The sequence below is a fragment of the Dendrobates tinctorius genome, unplaced genomic scaffold (assembly GCF_039654945.1).
Source record: "Dendrobates tinctorius isolate UK_male_01 unplaced genomic scaffold, ASM3965494v1 ptg000224l, whole genome shotgun sequence".
Taxonomy (NCBI): Eukaryota; Metazoa; Chordata; class Amphibia; order Anura; family Dendrobatidae; genus Dendrobates; species Dendrobates tinctorius.
Window position 1 is genome coordinate 10705683 of NW_027361891.1, and position 14100 is coordinate 10719782.

A 14100-nucleotide genomic window follows, 5' to 3' on the forward strand; every position below is an offset into this window, starting at 1 on the left:
AGGAAAAAAAAACACCCGAGGAAGGAGTTCTGTGAAATGTCAAAACGCGTCGAATAAAGACCACTGTAATAATAATTGTTCATAGTGATTCGCAGCGCGGATTGTCTGACCACTTTTTTCCTATCCTTCAAATTGACTTGTGTGATGTGCGCACTGTCACAATTCCGCTGTATTTCCTGTGTTTCAGGACTGTTTTTGATACTTGCAGTCACATGCCAATATTAGACTCATCATAGACTCATCTAGTCAGCATGTGACTGTAAGTATACAAAACACAAAATGGTGATCATGTGACCACCTTCCTCCATGGGGAAAACAAGGGAGTTGTGACATTGTGTGTATTGCACACTATCAAAATTCAGTAGTTTACAATCACATCACGTAGAGTAACTGCAGAATTTTCATTTCAGCCCCAACGGACAACTCAGTCAACCTCTTCACAACCGACAACAGAAATAATATATTTACGGTTGGCGCTTGCTGGGTCTCGTGCGTCGTCGAACACAGGAAGAAAGTGAACTGAGCCTTAAGTGATCCAAAATTTTATGTGTCCAAAAGTGGTAGAAGTAAAACCTTCTACTCAACCCACAAAAAACGAGTTCCCACTCAGGTCCACTATCTATTAACTGAAATATGGGAGAATTCTTAATTAATGGTACCGTTAAGGCTCTAGAAAAGATGCATGGCTCACCCCAAAAAGAAATCCCGCTAAACCTAAACTCCCAAACCAATTTCCCCCGTCCCTTCTGAACCCTATAGTGTACCTAAACCACTGTAGCAAGGAGAGCCCATTTAATACTTTATGAGGGGGAGGGGGGTGTCTCCAAAAACACAAGCTGGGTACTGCGTTTTGGGCACTACAATGCATTGGGCAGTAACCTGACATATTTGTAATTTTCACTCTGCAACATCCACTGCATCCTTATTTCTGTAAACCAGCCATGGAGTGAAAATCATCATTTCACCACTAGCTGAATTCCCATGGGGCTGTGATTTTTAAAAAGAGGTCACTTTTGAATAGCTGACATGTGCCCGGAACAGCCGTTAAATGCCGCTGTCAAACTTTGACAGCGTCATTTTATGCACGCTTCCTGGTAATGGCGCCAGAAATCCACCCATCGGTGACCGCCATCACATGATGGCAGGTCACCAATGGGTCGGCATGACAACCAGAGGTCCTCTGCAGACCTATATGGTTGTCAATGCCGGATTGCTATGAGCGACGCCCGGTGGACGGTGCTCATAGGAAATCAGCCCGGTGGACGGTGCTCATAGGAAATCAGCAATTCTACATACAGGTGATCTAATCATCGCCTGTGTGTAGCAGAACCGATCAGGTTATGGCAGCTTCTAGTCTCCCATGGAGGCTATTGAAGAATGCCAAAAGTAAAAAAATATATATATAAAAGTTCAAATCATCCCCCTTTCACCCCATTCAAGATAAAACAATAAAAAATCAAACCTACACATATTTGGTATCGCCACGTTCAGAATCGCCCGATCTATTAATATAAAAAAAAATTAACCTGCTCACTACATGGCGTAGTGAGAAAAAAATACAAAACCCCAGAATTACGTTTTTTTGTCACTGCAACATCACAATAAAATGCAATAACGGGCGATCAAAATAACGCATCTGCACCAAAATGATAGAATAAAAAACATCAGCTCAGCACACAAAAAATAAGCCCTCACCCAACCTGAGATCACGAAAAATGGAGACGCTCCAATTACAAGTCTCGGAAAATGACGCAATTTGGGATTTTTTTTCACACTTAAATGAAAAAGAGCCTAGACATGTTTGGTGTCTATGAACTCGTAATGACCTGGAAAATCATAATGACAGGTCAGTTTTTGCATTTGGTGAGCATTGTAAAATAAAATCCAAAAAACGGTTGTAGAATTGCACTTTTTTTTGCAATTTCACCACACAGAATTTTTTCCTGTTTTTGAGTATGCGATATGGTAAAAGTCATAGTTAGCACCCAGCATTTAGCTTATGTACAGTTGTTGCCAAAAGTATTGACACCCCTGCAATTCTGTCAGATAATACTCAGTTTCTTCCTGAAAATGATTGAAATCACAAATTCTTTGGTATTATTATCTTCATTTAATTTGTCTTAAATGAAAAAACACAAAAGAGAATGAAGCAAAAAGCAAAACATTGATCATTTCACACAAAGCTCCAAAAATGGGCCAGACAAAAGTATTGGTACCCTCAGCCTAATACTTGGTTGCACAACCTTTAGCCAAAATAACTGCGACCAACCGCTTCCGGTAACCATCAATGAGTTTCTTACAATGCTCTGCTGGAATTTTAGACCATTCTTCTTTGGCAAACTGCTCCAGGTCCCTGATATTAGAAGGGTGCCTTCTCCAAACTCTGATTTTTAGATCTCTCCACAGGTGTTCTATGTGATTCAGGTCTGGACTCATTGCTGGCCACCTTAGAAGTCTCCAGTGCTTTCTCTCAAACCATTTTCTAGTGCTTTTTGAAGTGTGTTTTGGGTCATTGTCCTGCTGGAAGACCCATGACCTCTGAGGGAGACCCAGCTTTCTCACACTGGGTCCTACATTATGCTGCAAAATTTGTTGGTAGTCTTCAAACTTCATAATGCCATGCGCACGGTCAAGCAGTTCAGTGCCAGAGGCAGCAAAGCAACCCCAAAACATCAGGGAACCTCCGCCATGTTTGACTGTAGGGACCGTGTTTTTTTCTTTGAATGCCTCTTTTTTTCTCCTGTAAACTCTATGTTGATGCCTTTGCCCAAAAAGCTCTACTTTTGTCTCATCTGACCAGAGAACATTCTTCCAAAACGTTTTAGGCTTTTTCAGGTAAGTTTTGGCAAACTCCAGCCTGGCTTTTTTATGTCTCGGGGTAAGAAGTGGGGTCTTCCTGGGCCTCCTACCATACAGTCCCTTTTCATTCAGACGCCAACGGATAGTACGGGTTGACACTGTTGTACCCTCGGACTGCAGGGCAGGTTGAACTTGTTTGGATGTTAGTCGAGGTTCTTTATCCAACATCGGCACAATCTTGCGTTGAAATCTCTTGTCAATTTTTCTTTTCCGTCCACATCTAGGGAGGTTAGCCACAGTGCCATGGGCTTTAAACTTCTTGATGACACTGCGCACGGTAGACACAGGAACATTCAGATCTTTGGAGATGGACTTGTAGCCTTGAGATTGCTCATGCTTCCTCACAATTTGGTTTCTCAAGTCCTCAGACAGTTCTTTGGTCTTCTTTCTTTTCTCCATGCTCAATGTGGTACACACAAGGACACAAGGACAGAGGTTGAGTCAACTTTAATCCATGTCAACTGGCTGCAAGTGTGATTTAGTTATTGCCAACACCTGTTAGGTGCCACAGGTAAGTTACAGGTGCTGTTACTTACACAAATTAGAGAAGCATCACATGATTTTTCGAACAGTACCAATACTTTTGTCCACTCTCTTTTTTATGGTTGGTGTGGAATTATATCCAATTTGGCTTTAGGACAATTCTTTTTGTGTTTTTTCATTTAAGACAAATTAAATGAAGATAATAATACCAAAGAATTTGTGATTACAATCATTTTCAGGAAGAAACTGAGTATTATCTTACAAAATTGCAGGGGTGTCAATACTTTTGGCCACAACTGTAGCAACAAGGTTATTGCTCAGTTCAAGTGGCCAACAAATCCGTGTTAGCGGATGGTGTTGCCAAGATGAATGTACTTTTTTTTCTCCACACATTATTCTATGCAGTATGTAAAATAGGGGGCAGGTCAGTGACCTGTCAGAAGCCATACACATGAATATGTAAGCAGAGCACAACATAAAGACCTCCCCCAAAGTCCACCCCGGAGCACGAGAATCATTCATCCATTATATTGGTCTACAAAGATGGCGAAAGTTATTCTGAACCCAATTTTAATTTTACTGTAGGTTACATTTGTGTTCTATATGTATCATTTTATTGTTAGGCTGAGTTCACACGTGGCGTTTTTTTTGCGTTTCCGCGGCGGTTTTAACCGCTCGATTTTGCCGCGAAAACACGAAAAATAAGCATCCCATGCATTCCTATGGGATTCCGCAATGCTGTGCTAATGCTGCGGTTTTTACCGTGGCAGAATCGCTTCGCGGTAAAAAACGCAGCATGCTCATAAATTTTGCTGAATCGCGGCGATCCCGCAGCCACAGGAATGCATTGTTCTGCTTACTTACCGCATGTGGCTGTGCCCACCATGCGAAAAGTAAGCAGAACAATTGCGGATGGTACCCACTGTCCGGAGGAGAGGAGACTGTCCTCCGGGCTTTGGGTACCATATCCCTGTAAAAAATAGAATTTAACCCCTTCACTACCAAGGGTGGTTTGCACGTTAACTCCCGGGCCTAAGTGCTGTATAATATTTATATCTGACATTTATGATGAATATAAAATGAATAATATTTTAAGTGTAATTTTCCTATTGCACTTAATAAATAGCTTGAAGCAGGCAGGTTTGTGTCATCTGTACTTTACATTATGTGGAAATATTTAATATTGATTTAACTGCTTATATTTGCAATTTTTAGCCTCTGTACAATGTACAATTCTGAAACTCTGAAATGTAGATATTTAGCTGAAAGTATGGGAAATCTATTCAGAGCTGTGGAGTCGGTAAACCAAACCTCTGACTCCTCCATTTCTATGACACCGACTTCAACTTCACCAAAATGGGCTTCGACTCCACAGCCTAGCCAGAGCTGTGGAGTCGATAAGCCAAATCTCCGACTCCTCAATTTCCATGACACCGACTCCGACGCCACAAAAATGGGCTTCAACTCTCCGACTCCACAGCCCTGAATCTATGTAACTGCATACTGCCAAATTGACTTGTTAGGGATACTATTGAAGAGAAATAGCGCAATAGTGCATTATCCAGTATAGGTATATCAATTTAAAAATAATACACTCACCAGATGGAGCTTGTAATATGCATGGAGGATTCGCTGCTGCAGAAACCACAGATCCACGAGGGACCAACGTAGAAGATGCAGGATAGGAAAAAAGTGGTAAGACAATCCGCGCTGCGAATCACTAAAAACAATTATTATTACAGTGGTCTTTATTTGACGCGTTTCGTAGTTTCACAGAACTCCTTCCTCAGGAAAAAAAAACACCCGAGGAAGGAGTTCTGTGAAATGTCAAAACGCGTCGAATAAAGACCACTGTAATAATAATTGTTCATAGTGATTCGCAGCGCGGATTGTCTGACCACTTTTTTCCTATCCTTCAAATTGACTTGTGTGATGTGCGCACTGTCACAATTCCGCTGTATTTCCTGTGTTTCAGGACTGTTTTTGATACTTGCAGTCACATGCCAATATTAGACTCATCATAGACTCATCTAGTCAGCATGTGACTGTAAGTATACAAAACACAAAATGGTGATCATGTGACCACCTTCCTCCATGGGGAAAACAAGGGAGTTGTGACATTGTGTGTATTGCACACTATCAAAATTCAGTAGTTTACAATCACATCACGTAGAGTAACTGCAGAATTTTCATTTCAGCCCCAACGGACAACTCAGTCAACCTCTTCACAACCGACAACAGAAATAATATATTTACGGTTGGCGCTTGCTGGGTCTCGTGCGTCGTCGAACACAGGAAGAAAGTGAACTGAGCCTTAAGTGATCCAAAATTTTATGTGTCCAAAAGTGGTAGAAGTAAAACCTTCTACTCAACCCACAAAAAACGAGTTCCCACTCAGGTCCACTATCTATTAACTGAAATATGGGAGAATTCTTAATGGTACCGTTAAGGCTCTAGAAAAGATGCATGGCTCACCCCAAAAAGAAATCCCGCTAAACCTAAACTCCCAAACCAATTTCCCCCGTCCCTTCTGAACCCTATAGTGTACCTAAACCACTGTAGCAAGGAGAGCCCATTTAATACTTTATGAGGGGGAGGGGGTGTCTCCAAAAACACAAGCTGGGTACTGTGTTTTGGGCACTACAATGCATTGGGCAGTAACCTGACATATTTGTAATTTTCACTCTGCAACATCCACTGCATCCTTATTTCTGTAAACCAGCCATGGAGTGAAAATCATCATTTCACCACTAGCTGAATTCCCATGGGGCTGTGATTTTTAAAAAGAGGTCACTTTTGAATAGCTGACATGTGCCCGGAACAGCCGTTAAATGCCGCTGTCAAACTTTGACAGCGTCATTTTATGCACGCTTCCTGGTAATGGCGCCAGAAATCCACCCATCGGTGACCGCCATCACATGATGGCAGGTCACCAATGGGTCGGCATGACAACCAGAGGTCCTCTGCAGACCTATATGGTTGTCAATGCCGGATTGCTATGAGCGACGCCCGGTGGACGGTGCTCATAGGAAATCAGCCCGGTGGACGGTGCTCATAGGAAATCAGCAATTCTACATACAGGTGATCTAATCATCGCCTGTGTGTAGCAGAACCGATCAGGTTATGGCAGCTTCTAGTCTCCCATGGAGGCTATTGAAGAATGCCAAAAGTAAAAAAATATATATATAAAAGTTCAAATCATCCCCCTTTCACCCCATTCAAGATAAAACAATAAAAAATCAAACCTACACATATTTGGTATCGCCACGTTCAGAATCGCCCGATCTATTAATATAAAAAAAAATTAACCTGCTCACTACATGGCGTAGTGAGAAAAAAATACAAAACCCCAGAATTACGTTTTTTTGTCACTGCAACATCACAATAAAATGCAATAACGGGCGATCAAAATAACGCATCTGCACCAAAATGATAGAATAAAAAACATCAGCTCAGCACACAAAAAATAAGCCCTCACCCAACCTGAGATCACGAAAAATGGAGACGCTCCAATTACAAGTCTCGGAAAATGACGCAATTTGGGATTTTTTTTCACACTTAAATGAAAAAGAGCCTAGACATGTTTGGTGTCTATGAACTCGTAATGACCTGGAAAATCATAATGACAGGTCAGTTTTTGCATTTGGTGAGCATTGTAAAATAAAATCCAAAAAACGGTTGTAGAATTGCACTTTTTTTTGCAATTTCACCACACAGAATTTTTTCCTGTTTTTGAGTATGCGATATGGTAAAAGTCATAGTTAGCACCCAGCATTTAGCTTATGTACAGTTGTTGCCAAAAGTATTGACACCCCTGCAATTCTGTCAGATAATACTCAGTTTCTTCCTGAAAATGATTGAAATCACAAATTCTTTGGTATTATTATCTTCATTTAATTTGTCTTAAATGAAAAAACACAAAAGAGAATGAAGCAAAAAGCAAAACATTGATCATTTCACACAAAGCTCCAAAAATGGGCCAGACAAAAGTATTGGTACCCTCAGCCTAATACTTGGTTGCACAACCTTTAGCCAAAATAACTGCGACCAACCGCTTCCGGTAACCATCAATGAGTTTCTTACAATGCTCTGCTGGAATTTTAGACCATTCTTCTTTGGCAAACTGCTCCAGGTCCCTGATATTAGAAGGGTGCCTTCTCCAAACTCTGATTTTTAGATCTCTCCACAGGTGTTCTATGTGATTCAGGTCTGGACTCATTGCTGGCCACCTTAGAAGTCTCCAGTGCTTTCTCTCAAACCATTTTCTAGTGCTTTTTGAAGTGTGTTTTGGGTCATTGTCCTGCTGGAAGACCCATGACCTCTGAGGGAGACCCAGCTTTCTCACACTGGGTCCTACATTATGCTGCAAAATTTGTTGGTAGTCTTCAAACTTCATAATGCCATGCGCACGGTCAAGCAGTTCAGTGCCAGAGGCAGCAAAGCAACCCCAAAACATCAGGGAACCTCCGCCATGTTTGACTGTAGGGACCGTGTTTTTTTCTTTGAATGCCTCTTTTTTTCTCCTGTAAACTCTATGTTGATGCCTTTGCCCAAAAAGCTCTACTTTTGTCTCATCTGACCAGAGAACATTCTTCCAAAACGTTTTAGGCTTTTTCAGGTAAGTTTTGGCAAACTCCAGCCTGGCTTTTTTATGTCTCGGGGTAAGAAGTGGGGTCTTCCTGGGCCTCCTACCATACAGTCCCTTTTCATTCAGACGCCAACGGATAGTACGGGTTGACACTGTTGTACCCTCGGACTGCAGGGCAGGTTGAACTTGTTTGGATGTTAGTCGAGGTTCTTTATCCAACATCGGCACAATCTTGCGTTGAAATCTCTTGTCAATTTTTCTTTTCCGTCCACATCTAGGGAGGTTAGCCACAGTGCCATGGGCTTTAAACTTCTTGATGACACTGCGCACGGTAGACACAGGAACATTCAGATCTTTGGAGATGGACTTGTAGCCTTGAGATTGCTCATGCTTCCTCACAATTTGGTTTCTCAAGTCCTCAGACAGTTCTTTGGTCTTCTTTCTTTTCTCCATGCTCAATGTGGTACACACAAGGACACAAGGACAGAGGTTGAGTCAACTTTAATCCATGTCAACTGGCTGCAAGTGTGATTTAGTTATTGCCAACACCTGTTAGGTGCCACAGGTAAGTTACAGGTGCTGTTACTTACACAAATTAGAGAAGCATCACATGATTTTTCGAACAGTACCAATACTTTTGTCCACTCTCTTTTTTATGGTTGGTGTGGAATTATATCCAATTTGGCTTTAGGACAATTCTTTTTGTGTTTTTTCATTTAAGACAAATTAAATGAAGATAATAATACCAAAGAATTTGTGATTACAATCATTTTCAGGAAGAAACTGAGTATTATCTTACAAAATTGCAGGGGTGTCAATACTTTTGGCCACAACTGTAGCAACAAGGTTATTGCTCAGTTCAAGTGGCCAACAAATCCGTGTTAGCGGATGGTGTTGCCAAGATGAATGTACTTTTTTTTCTCCACACATTATTCTATGCAGTATGTAAAATAGGGGGCAGGTCAGTGACCTGTCAGAAGCCATACACATGAATATGTAAGCAGAGCACAACATAAAGACCTCCCCCAAAGTCCACCCCGGAGCACGAGAATCATTCATCCATTATATTGGTCTACAAAGATGGCGAAAGTTATTCTGAACCCAATTTTAATTTTACTGTAGGTTACATTTGTGTTCTATATGTATCATTTTATTGTTAGGCTGAGTTCACACGTGGCATTTTTTTCGCGTTTCCGCGGTGGTTTTAACCGCTCGATTTTGCCGCGAAAACGCGAAAAATAAGCATCCCATGCATTCCTATGGGATTCCGCAATGCTGTGCTAATGCTGCGGTTTTTACCGTGGCAGAATCGCTTCGCGGTAAAAAACGCAGCATGCTCATAAATTTTGCGGAATCGCGGCGATCCCGCAGCCACAGGAATGCATTGTTCTGCTTACTTACCGCATGTGACTGTGCCCACCATGCGAAAAGTAAGCAGAACAATTGCAGATGGTACCCACTGTCCGGAGGAGAGGAGACTGTCCTCCGGGCTTTGGGTACCATATCCCTGTAAAAAATAGAATTTAACCCCTTCACTACCAAGGGTGGTTTGCACGTTAACTCCCGGGCCAATTTTTACAATTCTGACCACTGTCCCTTTATGAGGTAATAACTCTGAAACGCTTCCATGGATCCCGGTGATTCTGACATTGTTTTCTCGTGACATATTGTACTTCATGTTAGTGGTAAAATTTCATTCAAATAACTTGCGTTTATTTGTGAGAAAAACGGAAATTTGGCGAAAATTTTGAAAATTTCGCAATTTTCCAACTTTGAATTTTTATGCCCTTAAATCACAGAGATACGGCACACAAAAAACTTGATAACTAACATTTCCCACATGTTTACTTTACATCAGCACAATTTTGGAACCAAAATTTTTTTTTGTTAGGAAGTTATAAGGATTAAAAGTTGACCAGCAATTTCTCATTTTTACAACACCATTTTATTTTTAGGACCACATCACATCTGAAGCCACTTTAAGGGGCTATATATGATAGAAAATACCCAAAAGTGACACCATTCTAAAAACTGCACCCCTTAATGTGCTAAAAACCACATTCAAGAAGTTTATTAACCCTTTAGGTGCGTCACAGGAATTTTTTTGAATATTTAAAAAAAAATGAACATCTAACTTTTTTTCACAAAAAAAATACTTCAGGTTCAATATTTTTTATTTTACCAAGGGTAACAGGAGAAATTGGACTGCAAAAGTTATTGTTCAATTTGTCCTGAGTACGCTGATACCTGATATGTGGGGGGAAACCACTGTTTCGGCGCATGGCAGACCTCAGAATGGAAGGAGCGCCGTTTGACTTTTTCAATGCAAAATTGGCTGGAATTCAGATCGGACGCCATGTCACATTTGGAGAGTCCCTGATGTACCTAAACAGTGGAAACCCCCTACAAGTGACCCCATTTTGGAGAATAGACCCCCCAAGGAACTTATCTAGATATGTGGTGAGAACTTTGAACCCACAAGGGCTTTACAGAAGTTTATAACGTACAGCCGTACAATTAAAAAATCATATTTTTTCCACAAAAATGATCTTTTCACCTGAATTTTTATTTTCCCAAGGGTAACAGGACCCTAAAAGTTATTGTGCAATTTGTCCTGAGTACGCTGATACCCCACATGTGGGGGTAAACCACTATTTGGGCACATGGCAGAGCTCGGAAGGGAAGCAGCGCCATTTGACGTTTTTGGCTGGAATTGAGATCGGACATCATGTCGCGATTGGAAAACCCCTGATGTACCAAAACAGTGGAAACCCCCTACAAATGACACCATTTTGGAAACTAGACCCCCTAAGGAACTTATCTAGATGTGTGGTGAGAACTTTGAACCCCCAAGTGCTTCACAGAAGTTTATAACGCCCAGGCATGAAAATAAAAAAATATTTTTTTTCCACAAAAATGATATTTTTGCCCCCAAATTTTTATTTTCCTAAGGGCAACAGGAGAAATAGGACCCCAAAAGTTGCTTTGCAAATTGTCCTGAGTAGACTGATACCCCACATGAGGGGGTAAAACACTGTTTGGGTGCATGGCAGAGCTTGGAAGGGAAGGAGCACCATTTGACTTTTTCAACGCAGAATTGGCTGGAATTGAGATCAGACGCCATGTTGCGTTTGGAGAGCACCTGATGTGTGCAAATAATGCAAACCCCCAATTCTAACCCTAGCCCTAACCCTAGCCCTAATCTCAGCCCTAACCCTAGCCCTAACCCTAATGGGAAAATGGAAATAAATATATTTTTTAAATTTTATTATTTTTCCCTAACTAAGGGGGTGATAACGGGGGGTTTGATTTACTATTTATGGCGGTTTTTATGTTTGGCGGGTGTCGCACGCTAAAAGACGCTTTTTATTGTAAAAATAGTTTTTGCACCACCACATATTGAGAGCTATAATTTTTCCATATTTTGACCCACCGAGTCATGTGAGGTCTTATTTTTTGCGGGACGAGTTGACGCTTTTATTGGTATCATGTTCGGGCATGTGACATTTTTTGATCGCTTTTTATTTCGTTTTTTGGGACGCAGAATTTACAAAAACCAGCGTTTCATGAATATCTTTTGGGTGGTGCGTTTACGCCGTTCCGGGTGCAGTAAAATTTATAAGGCGGTTTTATTCTTCGGGTCAGTACGGTTACAGCGATACCTCATTTAGGTCTTTTTTTATGTTTTGGCGCTTTTATGCAATGAAAACAATTTTATATAAAAAATAATTATTTTTGCATCACTTTATTCTGCGAGCTATAACTTTTTTATTTTTTCGCTGATGATGCTGTATGGCGGCTCGTTTTTTGCGGGACAAGATGACGTTTTCAGCGGTACCATGGATATTTATATGCGTCTTTTTGATCGCGCGTTATTGCACTTTTTGTTCGGCGGTATGATAATAAATCATTATTTTTTGCGTCGTTTTTTATTTTTATTTTTTAAGGGGTTCGCTTAAGGGGTTAACTATTGGGACAGTTTTATAGGGCGGGTCGTTACGGACGCGGCGATACCAAATATGTGTACTTTTATTGTGTTGTTTTTTTTTTTTTATTTCCAAAAAATGAATTTATTGGGGAATATTTTTTTTTTTTTAATTTATTTAGCGATTTTTTTTAAATTATTTTTACACTTTTTTTTTTTTTTTTTTACTTTGTTGCAATGTCCCAGGGGGGACATAACTGTCCTGTGACAGATCGCTGATCTGTCACATCACAGATCACTGTGACAGATCAGATCACAGGCACTGCACAGGCTTCCTCATGCCTGCGCTTAGCAGGCACTGAGGAAGCCAGCTTCCTGCAGGCCCCCGGAGGTCCCAGGCGCCATATTGGATCCGGGGAACTGCAGGAAAGGAGTCCCCCGCAGCAGCGCTGCACATTGCGCTGCCGTGGGGGGCTCAGGGAAGCACGGAGGGAGCCCCCTCCCTGCCGATGCTTCCCTTTAACCCCCGGTACACCGCGATCGTGTTTGCATAGGCAGCCTCAGTAGTAAAAAGTTGGTCACACTTGTCAAACACTATGTTTGACGAGTGTGACCAACCTGTCAATCAGTTCTCCAAGCGATGCTACAGATCGCTTGGAAAACGCTAGCATTTTGCAAGCTAATTACGCTTGCAAAATGCTAGTTTTTCCGCGGGAAAATCGGGGGAATTTAAAATGCGATTTTCTCGCGGAATGGAATTCCGGAACTCTCGCGGTAATTTCCGCGAGAGTTCCGCTACGTGTGAACTTAGCCTTACAGTTTTATGTACACTTGATTTTGAGTCCTCTAAGAGGCCTGCAGAGGTGTAGAACATACCTTTGGGTAGAGTTGTAACAGCAGCATTAATGAGAAAGGGAAGTTTTAATCCAGTGTTCCTGCTGCATTCCTTGTCTTTCCAGTCACTAATGCTGAAATGTTCTCAGGTTTTTGCCGGAAGAGCTCCACATCCCCGCCACCCTCTTTGTGTCACTTTTACCCATAAGCTGAATGAATGGTTTGTGGATCGCTTACAGAGAGCTAAGAGCGCTTCATCCTTAGGGACTGCCCGGATGGCGTTTGCAAGAGCAACACACTGGATTTTCGTTGACTTATCTCAGTTGGTGATCTGTATAACATTCTTGTCTTTCAGGCCAGAAGATGTTCTGCTAAGGCGAACCCACGATGAGAATGTTCTCCTGCACTGCTTCTTGTGGCCGCTAGTCACCTTCATGGTGGGCGTACTGATTGTGGTTCTCACCATTTGCGCACGAAGTCTGGCTGTAAAGGCAGAGGCTATACAGAAAAGAAAATCTTCATAGAGTTTAAAGGCGGAAGCTTCAGTTCAAACCAAAACCCCAAATACCTATAGTCCTCTCGTTGCCTCTTCATCGCTGTTTTTCTGAACTTGATCATTGATGATATGCAGAACAGAGAATATTTTCTCAGACTTCTTTTAGATTACTGCTCCCTGTGGGAAGGATGCCCAGAAATGCTGAGGACAGAGGAAAATCTGTTAGAAGAAAAGTAATGACTCATTCTTAGCCAAGTGTAAAGTGAAGCAGTCCAAAAATGTCATTTCACCTTTGCGATAAAATATTTTTTATTTGGTATGTAAAATATCAAAAGATTTAAGTTTATTTTGTATCATGTACTTCTATAAGATTAAAATGTGCTTTTTTTATGTCATAGCACTGAATTTTTATAAGCTTGATTTTTCTTTCCCCCCCTGATTGCATTTCATTTGCTTTTACAGGTCAAAGACTAAACAACTTACAATGTATTTGCAAAGCTTCTCTTGTCCTTGTAGTGACAATAAATCAGGTATATTTGTCTATATTGTATACTTTATATTTAGAAATATATAATTTTACTTTCAGAATAGCCAATTAAAAATCTACAGAAGTTGCAATTATTTTTCTTGCTATGATCATTATTTGTTATACATCATTTTATATTTTATTTCCCTAGTCTTATGGTGACACTAAAGACATGTTGAAACACATGTATGATTTGTATTGCTATTATCATTATGACATATTTGCAAGTCGGGACAAGGGCTAGGCAAAAATAGGCACTCGCTTGTGGAGTAGTGATGAGTGAGTATACTCGTTACTCGAGATTTCTGAGCATGCTCGGGTGTTCTCTGAGTATTTTGGGAGTGCTTGGAGATTTAGTTTGCGTCGCCACATCTGCATGATTTGCAGCT

At 41.1% G+C, this 14100-nt stretch overlaps 1 protein-coding gene across 2 annotated transcripts in view; it reads left to right on the forward strand.

Annotated features, from left to right (window-relative positions):
* The window catches only part of KCNMB4 (potassium calcium-activated channel subfamily M regulatory beta subunit 4), a 159646-nt gene extending 145840 nt beyond the window's left edge, over positions 1-13806 (forward strand). The window contains exons 3-4 of one of the 2 annotated variants that reach the window (XR_012222402.1): positions 13045-13501; positions 13648-13806. Coding sequence is in view for 1 of the 2 variants with exons in the window: in XM_073555523.1 (XP_073411624.1) it covers positions 13045-13213 (169 nt within the window). In the remaining variant the exon portion in view is untranslated. Of the gene's footprint in view, positions 1-13044 lie in introns of both variants that reach the window. The other variant, XM_073555523.1, reaches the window with a different exon arrangement.
* Positions 13807-14100: the final 294 nt, after the last annotated feature.